This window comes from Pteropus medius, unplaced genomic scaffold (genome assembly GCF_902729225.1).
Source record: "Pteropus medius unplaced genomic scaffold, Ma_sr-lr_union100, whole genome shotgun sequence".
Lineage (NCBI taxonomy): Eukaryota > Metazoa > Chordata > Mammalia > Chiroptera > Pteropodidae > Pteropus > Pteropus medius.
This window is the reverse complement of record NW_024347788.1, coordinates 9,754,794-9,774,134: the sequence shown is the minus strand read 5'-3', so window position 1 is coordinate 9,774,134 and position 19,341 is coordinate 9,754,794. Positions and strand designations below refer to the sequence as shown.

Below are 19,341 nucleotides of genomic sequence, written 5' to 3'. Positions count from 1 at the left end.
AGGGATGTACATTCAGCTCCCGCCCTTAGTCTCTCTCCTGTGTAAAACTGCTGGGGAAGCTGGGAAGATTACCAGGGAAAACGTTTTCAAATAGCAAGAGCTGCTGGGCAAGCAAGACGGCCACGTCGGGGGCACACACTCGACTGGCAGCGAAGACAGAAGCCTCGAGTGTTTGTTATGAAGTTGTCTCAACCCCAGAGCCACATGTCGGATCTCAGAATAAGAGGTAATCATTTAGAATAAGTTAGAAACTTCAAAATAAAAACTGAAAGGATCAGATTAAAGGTCAGATTAAGTGGTGATTAGAACTGTGATGAGTAGTGAGATCTTTTTTCTTTTAATCTGGGTTTATATGCTTCGATCTCAAAAATACTGCATTTAACGTGGTGCTTTCCACTTTGAATTAGTGGGAAAAAAAACCACAACAGATCAGTGCCTGGGGGCAGGCAGTGCAGCCTAACTTTTCTTTGGTGAAATTAAAACACTTAAAAGTGTAATCTGAAAACCCAGACATGTAGAAAAATAACAGCAACGACCAAAATGGAAATATTATTCCTCATTAAAGAAATTTAAATATTAGAAATTTAATCCTAATTTTTAAAAACAAAAAGTAAAGTGGAACATCTCTTTAATACCTTCAGGGCCTATACTATGAAATAACCTATAGTATTACAGGTTATTTACTACAGTACTATAGTATTAGTTAAATCTTTTTTGATAATTTCTGAGACAGGCTCATCATCCAAATTCTACCCTGTGGGACCAGGTAGTTCCAATGTATACGTAATTGTAAAACGGGACTTAAATGACTTCCATGGTCATCAAGTTACAAAGAACTAATTTTACACTCAGGACAATACTAATGCTCCTGCGGTAACTTCTCATTAAAATTAAATGGAGTAGAAATGATCATCTTAACACTGCACTTGCAACTTTGCACAAATAAAATTACTTCTGTAAATCAAAGACGAAAGGTATGAACTTGTCTACTCAGAGGGCTACAGTTCAGACAATGTTGTTTCTTCTTCTACCTTCTCCCTTTGGGCATTTTGTTTGGCCCCTGTGCACTGGCATCGTAAGGAACAGTAAGGTAGTCAGATATCTAAGTTGTCGGCGGCCAGCACCAAGTACTGGGAGGGTGGTCCACTGGTCTAGAAGCAGCTTTGACACGGTGAGTGTTCCTCACCGAGCTTGTCTGCCCCCGGTGACCACATTCCGCCGTGCAACCAGCTGCACGGAAGCAGATGTCAGTTCCCAAAGAACTTGCAACGTAGTCTCCACTTACACATTTTTATAATCCAAAAAGTCCATCATACACGATTTTACTTTCACAATAGAAAACAAATTATTCAAGGCTTAAATGCAACCAAACGTTGAAAGTCCCTTGTGGATTTGGTATAGAGATGTTCAGCCATCATCACTGGACCCTTAACCACTGACGAAATTATAACGGCCACCCACTGCCAATTGAAGTCCTATGACACAGGCACCTGTATTTCTGCTGCGTGCAGAAATACTTCGGCTCCTGCTCGAGGCCGTGTTTGTGGAGGCTTTAACTTCTGGACTGAGCCCGACAGCCTTGCTTATCATGGTCTGCACTCTAAATCCCTTCTGAAAGCTCCGCCCCGCCCCCAGCTTCTCTCTGTGCCCAGTGCGACCAAATTAATTCTTCATAGCCACTCGGCCCTTGGTGTGCAAACTCGAAGGGACAAGAGCATGCAGCAGGCTTCCATGACACGACAATGCGCAGATACTGCTGAAAGGCCTTTAGGACACGCTCCTGCAGGCATCCATTTTAATCAGAATTCCAGATTTATAAGTATAACCAAAAAAACCCACAAATGATAAACTCCCAAACCCTCGACAACCTGAAGACTAACAGAGCTGGTGGCCACACTGAAGGAAATACAGTACGCATAAAAGCTAACGTTCTCTCTGGTTCCTGGGGCCTTACGTCAGGATTTTATGTAATAATTTTATTCCTTCCAACGCTAATTTTCTAGTTAAGTTTTTCTAGTTCCCTATCACTTTCTGACCAGGAGCTCTTGCCAGGAAAAAAAAGGGGAGGGAGGAGCGGAGCAACCTTCCTTCAAGCCAGGGTCGGGGTGCAGAGGGGATAACAACCAAGAAAACAAACGCTCTGTTTAGAAACCTCGGATTTGGTGGAAGGAGACTTCCTGGTCTCCTCCAGGTGTCATTTTTGCCCCCACCCCCAACAGGAGACTCCAGTTCCTGTCTCTTTGAATCAGTGGCTGCATTCCAGAACTACCGAGGGAACCTGAAAATTTTAAGACAGTTGGCTTCCCCATCAGACCATTAAATCAATCTCTGGAGGTATTTTTCTTTTTTAAAAGCATCCCAGGTGGTTCTAGTGTAGAGCGAGCTCTGAGAACCACTAGACAAGAGAGGACATGATCCCCCTGAGAAAAGGTCGGAGAATGCTGTGAAATTTACACAGTCTAGACGACGGTGTCCACAAAGTCAACCAAAATACACAGGCAGAACGAAGCACCCTTACTTGTGATCAGAGATGGAGGGATCTGGAAGGAAGCTCACACATCAGCTGACTCCATATTTTATATAATTCTGTCAGCAAAACTTTAAAACGTAAACTACATATATGTATATTTGTAAATTGTAAAAATGCACCGTGTTAATATGCATAGTTATCATAAAGCATAAGCAAACACAAAAATTTAAAGGAATGGCATAAAAATAAAACATTATTTTAAGAATAAGTTTTAATTTGTCAAAATTACAAAACTCTTCTGTTCTGCTTTCAAAACTGAGTGATCTGTCCCTATGGTTTGGATGCTAGTTTTTAAATGAGTTGCAAACTGCGATAGCTTCGCACCAGCAACAGCTGATGAGATTTAAGGCACACCATGCACGAAGGTCAAGGGCCACTGTGTCACTTATTGTTGACACGCCTGCAGCTCCAAGACTTGGGGTGGTGGCAGCGGGGACCTGCGGGCTCCACTCCCAAGATTCCCTGCCAGCTGGTTCCCAGCTGGGGTTCTGCCAACGGGAGGAGGAGAGTGATTTTTTTTCTTTTGTGAGCTGTGGGAGCACCTCCGATGGCAACGGCGTCTGGATCTCTGGCAACCGAGCCCCTTCCTTCTCCCTCTTCCGACCCCAGCCTCTCCGCCTCGCGTTCGTGCACCATTTGTAACCAATTCCCTCCATCAGATCCCTTTCTACTTGGATTATCTAGAGCTGTTTTTGTTTCCACACTAGAAACGAACTGCATTATCATTAAAGACAGGGAATGGCAAGCTGTATTTAAAATGATATTGATAATTTCCTTTTTGGAAAGGCCAAGTTCTTGTCAGATCGGATTGCATCATCATCGTTTCTATCTCATAAAGTGACTGATAAAGAGATCATTTTAGAAGTAAAAGAAATGTCAGTTTTTCTACTTTCTTGTTGACATATATGTTCTTTATTAGTATTATCTTTAATCTAAAGTTTCTTTGCAGGAATCTTTCTAAGCCATTTGTTCATTTTTTAAAGGCCGAATTTAGTTAACAATAGACACTATTATCTATAAATTCCTGAATTTAGCAGCGAACCTAAAACGCTGAAAGCAAATGTAAGTATGAGGCACTGAAGCATCAACGCCAACCCCTCTATGTCCTGCGCCTTCTACTCTCTTGCTGGAGACTGAGTGACCAGCACAGGGACTGCATAAGTGTGCCAAGGTCAATTCACACAGCAAAGTGCAGGATTAAACAAATTCCTCAAGGTTCCTAACATTAATGTATTAAATGCAGAGGGCATTATAATCAGATATCATCAGGATGGACAGGTTCCTTTAACACAGAATCCATTTTACACCACTATTTTTTTTTCCCAAGGAGACTCACGAAATTAGTGTTTCAAAACACTTGCTTTGGGGAACGCTGGCCTCTGGGGAGTGAGGTTCCAGTCTCGCAACACAATGAGGATTTAAGGCAGAGTACAGGCCACTAGGTGAGAACCCGACAGGCCACACGCACCCCAGGAAGCGGGCTTGTTCAGGGCCAAGCTTTCAAGGAAGAACTAAACTAAGAGAGAATGTCAATTGTAGAATGCTTTTTGGCCTGATGAATGTTTTCCGAAAGACGAGGAGGTGGGTTGCATACCCCAGAGTGTCTGCGAACTAGAGAGATAAACTTAGACTGAATGTTGAGAATAGCCCCAGGTGCAAAGTGGGAATTCAAATATTTGGAGATTATTTTTTTAATATATATATGTATATGTGTATATATATAAATACATACATAATATATATACATATATATGTATGTATGCATGTATGTAAATTTTCCTATGTGCCATAGGTGGGTGAAAAGTTTCTAGGGCTAAATGCAAGATGGTTTCTTTCTGATCAAATGTAAAGATACGGTTTTACAAGTTACATATACCATGTCCCTCCCTTTTCATTTTTTGCACTGATTTTTTCCCCTTATTTTTATTTTGTAAATGTGCTCAAAGAACCTCAACTGTCAAAATATTGGGATTCATGTTTATATTCTTTCACCTGGCAAACTTGGAAAACATTTCAACATGACATCGAGTTTAAAATTTCCTACTGAACATCTTGATTACACAACCACGGAGTCACTCTTGTTGAACTGTTAATGTTTCAGAATCCTTTAAAAATCGGTGTCCCTTTCTGATAACAATGACGGAAGTCTACTCTCGTCTTGTAGCTGATATTATAATACTAAACATGCTTTTAGAAGCCATGTTCACGACCACGCCACCCTGAACATGCCCGACCCCGTCTGCTCTCGGAAGCTCAGCAGGGTCGGGCCTCGTGAGTACTTGGATGGGAGACCGCCCAGGAAGACCGGGTGCTGTAGGCGTAAAAAAAATAAATCAATAAAATAAAAGCCATGCAGGTGTCTCCACCCACTCTGATAGACACCCCCCTGGGAAAAATTACTAAACATTCAAATGTGGTGGTTAATAGTTAATCTTTGTTTTTATATAAATAAAATCTTAATAAAAAGTTACTATATGACTCATTACTATAATTACATTAGTATAATGACTCATTCACACTATGACGACCTTAACAAAGGCTGATACTATGAACTAAATGTAACTTAATATGACATCTGGAATCTGTCTTCTGTACTTGCCAGGTAGTTACAGTGGCAGTGTCACTAAAAACATGGACTAGAAAGAAGTCAGAGATTTGACACCAGCAAAGTGCCAGCTCTGACTGACCGAAGATTTTCCTGTTGCCTTGGAAATTATGGTCCGCAGCAGTAATATAATAACAAGAGTGACTCTGGTAGTGGAATTTAGGAAAAAATGATTATAGTATAGGAAAGTGCACGTCCTCCTTCAAAGGGAACAGGGATGACACCGACCGGGGCCTGAGAAGGCCCGGCCAGAGAACCGAAAGGCGCGACACCTGCGCGGGGGCGGGGGTTTTATCCGCCTGCTTCATCAGGAGCGGGCGCCTCAGGCACACGCAGGCGTTGAAGACAACATTTGCTGTTTGGAGAAGACAAATCTTAGGCACCTGTGGCAGGGCACTGTCACCGCCAGGTGCTCACACGCTTCCACAGCTTCTGCCATTTCCCATCCCAGCAGCTCCACTGCCCACTGAAACGATGCAGACAACACGCACTCACTGTGGCGACTCCAACGACTCAAAACGACTTTATGAAGAAGAACGATAGGATAAAATCACTACCGCCCAACAATAACAACTGTTAAAGGATGTAACTAATCTTTATTTTTGGACATCAGTTTCCAATCTTACCCTATCCTAACGAACAGAGAGCAACACCGCTATCCTTCGGGCACTTTCTTTCTTACCGAACTTCTCTCCAGAAGGTTCTCTCTCTTGAGAGCTTACGGAGAGTGAGGTCCTTCTTGTCCTCGCTCTGATAAAAACACCCAGGAGTGGAGACGGCACAGAAGCCCGGCCCGTGAGCGGAGGGAAAGACACAGTCGGGGCTACAGGAGACGCGCACTGGCAAAGCCAGGCAGAGACCGTTACGAACTTTACTGCTCTACTGCCTCTTCCCACTTGGATGTCTTCCCATTTAAGAGTAGAAAAGAGTAGAAAAGAGCAGACTTTTATTTACTGTCTCAATCAACAAGGAACGGAAAAATACTCTCGGATAATCTGACAGTTCTGTGTCACTCACTTGCGGGCTCCTCCTCAGCTTGTTTCCCCCTTATGCTTCAATAACCAGAGCTATCAACTCAAAGCCTGGCTGGACGCAACTGAATTTCTGACTTGCTTTATTTAATCCTCATGCTGTAGCAATTTAAACAATGTGAATGTCTTCAAAGGGACTTGCGCGCTCCGGTTCATCAAAGCCCCTACCATCTTGCTGTGGGAAATGTCAGCATTCTGCTCCCTGAGGATGCCTGCCTGGCCCTGCCGGCACCTGCTGCCTCTCACATAAAATAACTGGACGAAGCTCAACTACCATAAAGTAGGGTTTTGGCAGGTACTACTCTGTGCCACTTAATGAGTCTAGACACTTAAAACCAGTCTTAAAGAGAGTTTATTTCTCCTAAACGCCAGAGGACCTTAAGCAAATAAAGCGGAACACAAGATTTCAACTGTTAGCTGCTACGTCAGCTTCACTTTACTGTCAGAGCACCGTCGCATTCCTCCGGACATCCCAGGCACGTCAAGACCCCCAATCGGGGGTCAGCAGCCTGCGGCGACACAGCCGCCGGTTCATTAAGAGCGAGGCTCCTAAACCAGGCTGCCCGGGTCTGGCACGCAGACTGGTTAGTTACTGGCTGTGTGAGCTCGAATGAGCTCACCTCCGTGTCTCCGTGACCTCCTCTGTACAGTGAGAATAAAACTCATCGTTCCTCCACAGGGTAAGGATGGTGATTAAATGTGTCACTATTTATGAGACACTCAGAACGGTACCTGGCACAGAGTACACATAACATACGTAGGTGTGTGTTATATATTGTAGGACTAAAATACATTTAGTATATATGATATGCTTCAATACGAAAGGTTTCAAAAAACGCCTGGGCAGCCCTCACCTTGCATGGTAGTGTGAGACCATAAAAACGCCCACGGTGAGGAGCACCTTAATAATCAGTGGGAAAAATTACCATTGTTCTATGACTTTGAATTTTTGTCAAAACATTAAAAATTCTCAGTTATAAAGGTACGGAAAGATGAAAAAAGTAAAACTAATATTTATTAAGGACACTGTGATTTAAAACATTAGAAACAGTGAAAAATGAAGTGTCTGATTTCTTTGAAAACCTTATCACGAGCAGTCTGAACAGCAGGAGGCTTCTTCTCACTGTATAACGTGGGACGGAGCCAACGTCTCTCCGCGCCTGGCAGACTGTCATGTTCCTTACTGAGTCTGGGGAACTCAAGCTCCTGGTAGCAAGGTGTGTGACTGCTGAGGTCCTCTCAAAACTGAGTCCATGGTACCGAGAAGAGTAAAGAAGTAACGGAATGGAGGAGGATACGAAGACTCACATTGTATTGATGATTGGCAACAGGTTTGTAATTGGTTGTCACGACTCTGTCCAGTTGTTGTGACAGCCTCACAGGTTTGGAAGACTCTTCTATTTGCAATCTGAAAAAGAGAAGGCCTGATTAACCAATTCACATGTTTATTAGAGAGAAACCTGAAGAGTTATTCCTATAATTCTTCTTACTCAAGAACTAACACTTAATATATACGTAACCACAGAAGACAAACCAGCCTTACCGTAACACTGCAAGCACATACATAGAACATATGACTGTAATGCAGAAACTAGACCAGAAGCTGAACATATAAACCATCTCATTATAATTCCACAACCTACTTCTATTCTTATGCTACAGTCAATCCTTTACTAAAACAAGCTACTCGGCTTTACGTTTTTTAAAGAAAATCTACACGTGCAAATGAATTAACTTATGTGACCTAAAGCTACTCAAGTTATTAATTCAAAAATTCTAGCACTTGGTAAGAGATAAAGGTAAACAGAAGGACAATAGCTGCCCCCCCAGCGTCTGGTGGCTGCTTTATCGGACAGCTCAGACACAGAACACGCCCATCACCACAGAAACTTCTACTGGACAGCACTGGTCTATTGCAGGACTCCATCAAATTATAAGTCAAAATATCGCTTTTGCAAAAAGAGCCATAAAATAAACATATGACACTATGTACAGCATATTACAAAACACAATACTTGACGATTACATATATATTCAAGTAGCAATCTTAAGATCTGATTTAGTTTTGGACTAAATGTTACCATACTTAGTGACACACTCCACCATTTACTTATTTTAAAAATTGATCAATTTGGTATATCAGCACAGTAAATCTAAAAAGTGGTTTAAGGGGGAAAAGGTACAGCTTTCCAAAGTGACTATTTTTAAAGAAACAAAAGGTACTATTGTACCTTTAGACGTCTATCAGTAAGATATCTGAATACTAGAATATATTTAAAGCGCTGCAAGAAATCGCCAACCAAATACAGCTAAATTTTCATTGAAGAACAAGAGTAAAAAACTATTTTTGGACAAAAAAGTTTATCGTTCATAGATCCTTGCTGAGAGAACTACTCAAGGATTTGTTCCAGTAAAAAGGGAAATGAACCCAAAAGGAACTAGTGGGATGCAATGGTCACAGCAGATAAACTGAGAACCATGTTAGAAAACTGCCTACTTAATAAATACAAAAAAAGAAGGTGGTTTTTAAAAAAATCAAGTGGCGCTAACGTGAAAGGTGGGAAGGCAGAGAAGAGAATTAATGCATTTTAAGATTTCTGTTTTCTAACTTTTCTGCAATAAGCATCAATTACTTTTATAATCGGAAAAGGAAGTACACTTTCTTAAAGAACAAAATTGTTTCTTGGAAGGTTAGTTTGAAAGCCATAAGAACGTTGGTCAATTAAAAGCTATTCATGCTCAACATATATTACTTTATTGTATTTAAGTTCTTTGGTTCAATAAAACAGGAACTAAAAAATAATTTTCCTTTAAAATTCCTTCAAAAGCACAACTTGTAGTAAAAAAGATACCTGTATTTATAACATTCTTATTATTTATTTAATTCCTTGGATAAAGTTAATTATCTATTTGCTTCTGCCTATTTTTAGGTATATAACATCAAGTTACTCAGAAGATAATAGATATCTACCACTGCTTTTTTAATTTGAAAGCTATAAATACTATGGGCTTTGTTTTCACCACGATCCCCAAATTCAGTATAGTCATTTCTATATTGAATATATTTTAATTCTTTCAATTATTTATAAATCTAAAGATATACTTTATATACACAAAAAGATTTATAAAGTACCCTAAAAATGTCTACAGAAACTTACTGTATATGTAACCATATATCATATATACAATGTTACTTTGTTTTTCATGTGACAAACAAGCTATGAACCATGAAGAAAGCGCTAGCTAGAAGTCGAGAAGGGAGGTAGGAGTCCACTTAAGGATGGCCTTGGGCTTACAATCCTTCAATGGCCGCTTAACCGTTCTTGGATGAAACACAAGCTCCTTCACATGATGTCATGTCCCTCTGGGATCTATTCCCTTCTTATCTCCCACATCCACATCAGGATGCAGCTGTGTCATGGCCGGGGTCCAGGCAGAGCCTCCTACTGGCCATCATCCAGCAGGTGTCACTGGGTGCCTCTACCTCTGCCAGGCACTGGGCCAGAGGTTGGGGATGTTGTAGTTAAGGCTTGCTCTAGTGGAAGACTAACCCTAAAAAACCGTTCACCTGTAACTAAGTAACTGCAGTACTGAAGAGGGATGGGGGCAGCATCATGACAACTGACAGCATGCCACTGTGAAGGACGAAGGAAGCCCCAGGTGCGCCCTTGCAGGCAGCTGGAGCAGGGCAGAACATGCTTACAAAGGTGAGGCAAGGCAGGAAGACTGGGTCAAAAGAGCCGCCTCCAAGCTGCGAGGCTGTCTCAAAGTGACTAACAGGTAAACCTTTAGCGAGAAAAAAGTGATTGGAGACCTACAGAAATGTTTACAAAGTGTGAGAACTAAGTACGTGTAACTCCTTGAGAAAAAACCAAGCTAAGTAGCAGCTGATTTCAGAACACCTGCCCCCTAACACAATCAGTTACCAGGGGGCTGGCCTCTCTCTCCATCATGCTGCCACCAAATCACCTTCCGTTTCAATCGCCTTAGTCCACAATTTAATGTTATGAGACATTTGAGGAGAAAGGCATGTACTAGCTCCTTCCTTCCACATTAAATGATTGTCGCCATTACTTCACAATCTGAAAATTCCTCGGGGTTTCAGTCTGTTTAGGTAAGTGCATCTGCATACATGGTAGCTTATTCCTGTCATGCTCTGACGCTGTAATTTATTCGAAGAATTTATCTGAAGCCACTGCGTCCTCATTCGGGTCCGTGTGGCTCACTTTCTTTTCCATTCTAATTCGACAGTTCTAAAAGCCAATGTCATCGGCCAGAGAACACGGTGCCATTTTTATTCTCAAAGTATTTCATCTTTTACATATATAAAGGAAAACAACGAATTAACTTCTTAAAAATAAAGAGCTCATATAAAAATTTAACTTTTTTATTTTACATTTAACGAGTCAACTTCAAGACTTTTGTTTTAATTAAAAGAGCATATATTATGATTCAAAACTCAAAAGGTTAATCTATGGACTGAAAAGATGACATACTTTTAAAGGACTATATCTTAAAATACTTTAACCTTGAATAGTTTAAAATAATTTAGCAGGGTTCTTCATTTAACACTAAATAATTCATTCAACATTATCTCATGAAGTGTCAGAACAATTTGCAACTCCATTTCACCACTGAACAATGCTGTAAATTAAACATCACTGACTTCAACATGCCTTCAAAGTCAAAATAAGGTTTATCTCGGCTTGTATAAAATAATTGGAAATACTTGGTCTGAAAAGCTGAACAGCGAACTACACACAGAGCTTTTAGGCTGGACGCCAGGCAAGGCGAAACCTTCACTGTCCTGATTATTTAAAAAATGGGTCTTAACCTTTTCAGAAAAATTTAAAATTTGGCATTATTTTCAAGAAACAGTTAATAGAAAAGTGATATTCTGTGATCATTTAGATTCAGCCAGGCCTTGTTTTACCTTTGTTTTATAAACCATTAAAATAATACTCGTTGCTAATTACTGCCACCACTTCAGGACAATTTATACTTCCACACTCTCAGAAGGCTAGGATTCAACTGAATTACTAATGATTTTAGAAATATTATTTTAAGAGTCAGTTTTATCTCATTTCTTCCCAACAAAGAAAATGCTCCAGGGCTACATGACTAAGAGCCGAAACACTCTTAAGACAACAACTATCACAAATAATAAATAAAGACATTCAAAGAGCTCTTGCTTTGTGCTGGAAACTGTGTTAAAAAGCTTTACCTAAATCATCTCGAGCTTACTCTTTCCTCTTAAGTAAGCAATAACAGGACTGGCACTCAAGATGCTTTTGTTTACCCCAGTGTTCAAGCAGTTAATCCACATAGTCTCTAAAGGTATAAAAATACGCAGTCCCTTCCATACAATCTCCTAAAAGGCTATAAAAATCGCAAATTAAAATCTCATTGAGTTTAGTTCAAAATAAGTTATTCTCCTTGACACTCATCGACCTGCCACAACTGGCCCAATTACACACACACACACACACACGAGCATTTTCCTTAACAATACTGAAAAAAGATTCCTATTAAGTCAATGTCACTAGTCCTTAGGCTATAACCATGATCCATAATCACAAAAAAATTATTGAAATATCTTCATTATACTTTAAGATTTATGTATTATACTGAGAATTCAAATTTCAAATTATTTAGTATATTTTGGAAATACAAAATTCATGTTAAAAAAAAAGAGTAGCAGAAACATGCCCAAAATATTTTAAAGGATGCACACTAGTGAGATCTAACAAAATGGAAAAAAAAAAAAAAGCCAAATTCTATTGCTCTAAGCTGTTGGCAGATTGGGAAAGAGAAGTCTACCAATTTTAGTCAATAGATCCTTCATTAACCTCACTGGTACGTACAGTTCTTCTCACTGTAAAAATAACTCAAAACATATTTGTTAAGCAAATGAACAAATGACACATTTACTGCACAATCAGATCACAAAGGAAAAGGCTGAATCCCCTATTAATGAAAATCACAATAATGGCTGATTTTATACATATAGGCTATTTTCATGTCTAAGCAGCAAACCCTAAGTAATACTGCGTTGCTGATCTAGTTATCAACTACAGAACTAAATAACTACAGAAAACACCGAACAACAAATACTTCCATGAGCAACTGCCAGTGTCGGAGTTATTATGTAATGTTAATATCATGATTTTAGCATCCATCTAACCTTAGTTCTACAGCTACACTTGACGGCAATTTATGCTAGTCCCAAAATGATAGGTTTCACAAAAGAGAATGTGTATTTTCTTAAGATTGTGATTTCATTTTTGACAGGGAGAGAGCAAAGCAGTGAAGGAGGTGAAGTGCCTCCCAAGGGGGGAGGAGCGGACATCAGCAGGGTGACAGACAGAGAAAAGTCATGGCAAGGAGAAGCAGGAAGAGCAGCGGGAGAGAGCCCATCCACGTGGCCCAAAGTCACATAACGGAAAAGGAAGTGTTGGAAGAAGGCGCAGCTCGAGAGCAGGTGGACAGAAGGCTGGGGGAAGGGCCAGGTGAGGGAGTTAACAGATGCACGGTGAGCTGATTTACTAACACGAAAAGGCTCTGATGATGACTAGTTTTAGGACAGCGCATTGACAGGAAGTTTCGATATTTCGAGAACAGGACAAAGAAGAGCTTCTCAGAGGAACTGTAACAGAAGTACATTTTAATCTATTATTTGTAAATCTGAGTGGCAATGAAGAAATTTTAGGGCTCGCAACTGACAAGTAATAGAATGATATCCTTATCTGGCAGAGCTACTGGAAAGATTATGGATAGCAAATATTAAATTATTTGGACAAGAGTCTCTTACCAACATGTATTACTTTTAAGTGTCATGGAACCGGAGACCCTTCTCACAGCCCCAGGGCCTAGAATAGATATGTAATATAAAGTGTTGAATAAATAAGTGAGGGGGAAAAAAAGGACAAAAAAAGTTTTAAGTAGCATTTATTAAATTTGGTTGTCAAACCACGATTTGCAGTAATATGTGCTAACATTTAGATTTGGCATTTAAGAAAAGAGGCTGTAAAATGTATTAAGGTTTAATTTTCACTCTGTAGGAAATACCAGTAAAAGAAAATTCTCCATTATCTACTTGTACTGTTCAATATGGCAGCTACTCGCAATATGCAGCTATTTAATTAAAATGAAAAACTCAGTTTCTCAGGCACACCAGCCACATTTTAAGTGCTCGAGGGCCACGTAGCTGGTTGCTGTGTTTGGAGAGCACAGAGAGAGCACACTCCTACCGCTATAGAAGCTTCTAGTGGGCAGCGCAAGAGAAGCAGAAACGCAAACATCTCCAGGGGCCCGTCAAGTGACGCTGAAGGGACAGTGAGAGGCGGGGCTTGGTGAACCGGACACAGCACGTGCTCCACCCTCGAGGGCGGCAGTCCCCACGCCAGCTGACGGTCACCTGTAGGGACGCAAGCCCGCTATTATCAGATATCCTTAAATTATTATTCAAGAAAACGCAGTCAGATTTTGTGTGAAGTCACTTATTAAATACTGCCAACTAATTCAATTTAAAAAACAGGCAACTTCCTCCCTTCACAAAAGAAAAACAACCCCTCAAAACCAAAAACACGTATGCCAGCTATGCCAGGGAACCCGGGATTTTGTTGTTTTAAGCAGAGAAGCAGCAAAGAATTAAGAATTACTACTAAAAGCAGTAAAGTCGGGACACAAGTGCGTCATAACCGCTGGCATGGAGACTACTGCTGACCAGTGGTTGTCCCCCCCGCCCCACCTCAGAGGAGAGCCCACGAGCAACTGACGGACTCTCCTGGACTGCGCTCAAACTACGAGTTGAAAAATATCTCCTACATAACCCAGAAATGTGATCGTTTTTGCCTTTTTAGGGAACTAGCAATTTCATATGATTCAACCTAATAGCTCCCTCTTAGTGAAAGACTTAACACTAAGCTGAATTCTTCTATATGAGAATAATTCAAATCGTTAATTAAGTCCCAGTGTAATGGTGATTTGCCCATGATCACAGTTTGTCAGAGGCAGAGGGAAAAAAATTCAAGATTCCTCGTCCAGTGCTCTTCACTTGCATCATAATTGCATTTTAAACATAATGAAGCAATTCGGACGTCTTTTCAAGTGGGTAAATGTGCACTATCCCAACTTAAAATATTTACAGCTATTTAAGAAGACGTAGCATGTCCAGTACACGTCCACTACAGGAGCTGACGAGGTGTTGAGAAGAAGCCTACACCCAGGGAGGGAATGATGATTCACACTGGGCTTGGTTTTCTCCAAGATTTTTCTTAGAAACAAGAGCCACCCACAAGTTTTTGGTATGCGTTGAGTAAGGTAAAGTGAATGACAGTTAATATAATAAAGACTTTTATGTAAGTGTCTTGTTTTTGTTTTTCTAATTTACTGCATAACTTGTTTTTCGCTGAAACAATACGACTGTCAATCCCTTACCAAATTTTCACTTCATCAGGAGGAACATATCCCCAGCATTCCAGACAGTATCTATTTACCTGTTTACTAAACAACGCAAACTCCCAACTGTCTGAAATGTAAATATCTTACCTCACAGCCAGAATATTTTCACTATCTTATGCAGTTTCCTTTCTGTTATATTCTTTCCTTATGTAATCTACGTATGATCATGAACTTGAAGGCACGTTCAGCGGATGTCTTTAACCCAAGCAGTGGCAGCACTTCTAAGTCACCAGCACGCGGGTGGCGTGTACAACAGATGCCCCAAACTGGAGGAAGGGAGCGGGAAGGCAGCACACACGAACTGTCTCTTAGGCATCTGAGAAGACAGGATAGCTAAGGTCTGCACTGCCTGATGTTTTTGTTCAAATAGTTATACATTTTGGTCACTTGCAACTTATCCATTGCAGTATTTTTTTTTTTCCATGAACTGAAGTCAGGCATGATTTCTTCTATAATTTCATGAAAGCAAACTGCTTTCGCCGTGGGAAGTTTGGATTCCAACACGAGTGTGTGTGTGAGGGGGAAGGGGAAGGGGAAGGGGAAGGGGAAGGAGGGGGCAGGAGAGAGGACAGGGAGAGGCAGGAGGAAAGGATGGCGTTTGATGAAGAAACCCTTTGCTGATGATGCTTTTTGCGATAATCAAATACTCTAGTCACCGTTTTAGTACAAGTATAAAGAAATACATGAGAAAAAAATGTTTCACTAATTAGGACCAATCACTACTTCTCAACATATGACCAAGTACTACTCTTTCTACGCTGGAAATGAAATCGCCCTGAACTCCAATGGATGATGAATGACAAAAATCAAGTTTCATTCTTAAAGAACGTTTCAATTTATTTCTCTCCTCCAAACTCCACCAAAAATAAAAAGCCTAAATTATTTGGTGTGGTTCTCAGGGGTTGGGGCTAAAGCTTATCTATCAAAAGGATCAGTAATATTTATAACTTAATATTCAAAAGAGGAACAAGGAAATTCTTTGGTATTCAGATTCATGCCAATAAATTTGCATTTAAAAATATTAAAGATGAAGTCTATGGCCATGCTCCCCTGAAGAAGCCCGATCCTGTCTGATCTTGGAAGCTAAGCAGGGTTGGGCCTGGTTAGTAGTTGGAAGGGAGATCACCTAGGAAGACCAGGTGCTGTAGGTGTAAAAAATAAATAAATAAAAAATAAGGGATTGTAAGCTGACAAGGTCCTTGCAATCTCAACCAAGGGTTGCCTCATCTAAAAAAAAAAAAAAATTCATTTTCTATCTATCCTATCAATCTATCCTCTAAATCTATCTATCTAATCTATCTATCTCTATCTCTATCTATCTCTATCTATCTATCTATCTATCTATCTATCTATCTATCTATCTATCTATCTATCTCAAAGACAAAAGCGAACCTATGGTCCACAGAATGACCGGGGATAATGCTCTGCCCAGAAAGGACGCACCGCGGCACGCTGTGTCAGGCTCTGAAACCAGACTGGTTTTAAGTCCCAGCGCTACCATGAGGTGCAATCTCAGTCACGTTAATCAACCTCGTTGACATCTTGGTGCCCTCATGGGAAAAAATGAGGATTATAACAAAAATAGGAGGGATAATCTTAATAAAACACTAAGTAAATGGCCTGTCCCATAATATGTATTCAGTACATTTTAGCTGTTATTACAGTTACTGCTATTGCTCAAGTAGCCATACTGAACAGAAATGAACGAAAGTTATTTAAATAAACACAACTTTGAATAATTATCTGGTTCACCAACTGGATTTTAAAACCGAGATTTACAGAATCTGTGTCATCTTTGATTTATTCTGATGGGGGATATTTGGCTATATCATATTAAAAGCACTTTCTTTGATGTCCTCTGATGTTTTTAAGGATAAGAAAATTTCTTTCTAAATGCCACTTGGCTGCAGGTAAAACATGCGATGTGCATGGAAGTGCTAATTAAAACTAATTATAATTTAACCAAAGCACCAAAAGACATAAAAATATGGTAGCTTATTACAGTTTGGGGTAACTGTTCATCTGATTCAAAAAATTCACTGAATTTTAGATGTAGACAAAATATTTTTGGATTTAATCCTTAGGGCATTCAATTCAATCTCTCATATGACTTTGAACCAGTAGTGACTAGAACACGTGTCTGAGCTGAACAAAAGTAGAAAAATGCACCTGAGCAGAACATCTTCAGTTATGCAGGGATCTCAATGACCATTTTTAAAGTAAGTCTTGAAAACCATCTGTCCATCTTCCTCATCGTATTAAACGTGATTCAGGGAGGCTGTGGAATCGCCCTCTCAGGCGACAGGTCACCCGCAGGCAACGGCGCAGAGGGTACGACGCAGTGGAGACACTCTCACCCTCCCCTCCCTCACTGCGAACGCGTTGGACTCTGACCAGCGTCCCCGTGTTTCTCCTCCTCGCCCTTTTTAGTTGACTCTTCTAGACTGTCTAAATAGCTCTGGATCATTTCACATGCATTATTTTACTTCAGTGTCCAAATCGGTTAATGCCTTCGGAGAATATTCAGTAAAAACACTTAGGCCCGCCCCTACCCATAATCTCTAAAGGTTAGTTTAGGCTTTTACATCCTGTAAGTACTTTGCCCAACACTTACCTATACTGACCCTCATAAACTTCTGTGTGTGGGGTGAGATACAGGGGTCAATTTAGACAGCCGTTAGAGATCCTGACACCACTACATGGAACTCATGTCACCATCCATTTCTTCTCCCAGATTACATTTTTTTTTTTTAATTTTCTTTTCCCATCAGTTGCTACTCAGATGACTTTCATAAACAGAAAATACGTTTTGCCTAAGTACCAACTCCAGGGCCCCCACCGGCTAATAAGTCAGAGGCTCTTGCCTTCTGCTTCCCAGGGGATCCCACGACGATGCGGGACTCAGGAACGACGGGACGAGACAGTCCACACCACGCGCCCTTCCCCAGCTCCCCCCAGTGCAGCCAGCGCAAGGCAAAGTCTGTCCATCGGACAGTCCAAGGTTACACGCTCCAGGGGCAACTGCCCCTACAACTCTGTCTTCTGGCATAATCCATTCAACAACCGAGTTAGGCAGGAACGAGTGAGAAAATACGGAGAACAAATATGTGCACGTATATCCGAATAAACATGTTCTCTCCCAAACACGCCAGGTTTCTCCTGGTCAATATTTAGCGCCAAGAAAGAAATGAATAAGGATTTGAACTTGCTGCATTTTTATACAGATCCAAATGAGCATGTAGATGACTAAAGGGAAGTGGGCCTCGGGTTTCACGCATACACAAGGCAGGGGTTAAAGTGCGGAGTGTGTTTGGCAAAAGCGGCTTAGGTGTGAAATGAACTTGGTGGTTTAAAGTGAGCCTTGACATGTCTGTAACAGACGGTGCGGTAATAACCTTCACAACGCTGAAGATCAGGTCAGACTCCTGAACCCGGAGCTCTCGCCACCACGAAGGGGCTGTCTTCTCAACTGATGCACGTTAAGGAACGCGTATTTTCTGCAAGGCGAGATCTGAAGGAAACATGTTAAAAAAAATGAAAACAGGCTCATGTAACTGAGTTTAAGGAGTGACTAAAGGATTTCAAAGTGCGTGTGTAGGAGGAGAAATGAATGTGGTAACAGCCACAAAAGCTGACTTAACAGGATTTAGACAGTACGAGGCTAGAAAAATTACTGTGATGAGAGTACTTTCCAATTTTCATATTTATTGTATTATAAATGGGAAGCTTATAACCGGAATGATTTAAAATGGTTTAAAGCTAAGTATCTAAGATAATCGAGCAGTCCCAACTGCTAACTTTCTCATCAATTTCTCTAACTCCTAAAAATACTTAGGTTAGAGATTAAATAAGCTGCTTATGACAGAAGCAACGTTTCTCCAGCCAGCCACTGTGCTATATACTGCACGTATGAATCATTTTTCCAAATTAAAATGGCTCTGATCCTATGACTATGTGATGGGTGCCAACAGATTACAACCATAGGATCAAACGACTTCTATTCAACAAATTTAAAAATACCGTTCTGCAAACTTCCACTTGCCTCTGAGTAGAAATCAGAATTATTAGTTGCATATCGTGTCAAACCGTAGGAAGCGACTCAGCCCTCTACTAACCAAGACACTGTTGCTATGGTGACTAAGCAACTACAGCAAATGGCTACTTCATTAGTGACACCATGAAGCTATAAATGTTGGAATAATAGATGGGAATAATCTGGCGGTATGTGGCTGCCAATGTGACTGAGACTCAGGAAGAATTTCTGAAGAGATAAAGTAAGTTTTACTACGTTCCTTCAGCAACCTTAGAAAATTAAGAGGTTCTGGTGCTGACGAGAACCGAACTGAGCAGGGCACTTGGAGGAGTGGTGAGGCCCAAGGCGGCGTGCTCCTTCAGGACCAGCTGTCGCGGGGCTGACACCGGTGTCAGAGAGTGAACGTCACTCATACTGTCATTTAGGACAGCTGACTCAGTGCTCAGACCGGTACTGTGACCAGGCTTCAGGTCACCCGGGCTCTCTCTCCATCAGGAGGATACAGAGCGGGGTGGGAAAGATTTCTGCACGGGTTTCGACTTGGAAGAATTTAAAATTTACATTCAGGAATGAAAGTAAAAGTTAGATATAAACTTCTTTGATACGGTGACAAAAAATTAATGCTAGGATTAGGAGGAAGAAGAGGAATAGGAGGGAGCGGGAGGGAGGGAGGGACGGA

The 19,341-nt window shown here is 40.8% G+C and overlaps 1 protein-coding gene and 2 pseudogenes across 1 annotated transcript in view; 2 read left to right on the top strand and 1 right to left on the bottom strand.

Moving 5' to 3' along the window:
• GTF2F2 (general transcription factor IIF subunit 2) overlaps positions 1-19,341 on the bottom strand; it is a 112,858-nt gene that overhangs the window by 14,015 nt on the left and 79,502 nt on the right. The window contains exon 6 of the mRNA XM_039877246.1: positions 7,475-7,574. Within this exon, the coding sequence (XP_039733180.1) occupies positions 7,475-7,574 (100 nt within the window). The remainder of the gene's footprint in view (positions 1-7,474; positions 7,575-19,341) is intronic.
• Positions 4,732-4,850, top strand: LOC120614540 (uncharacterized; annotated as a pseudogene).
• On the top strand, positions 15,662-15,780 carry LOC120614503 (uncharacterized; annotated as a pseudogene).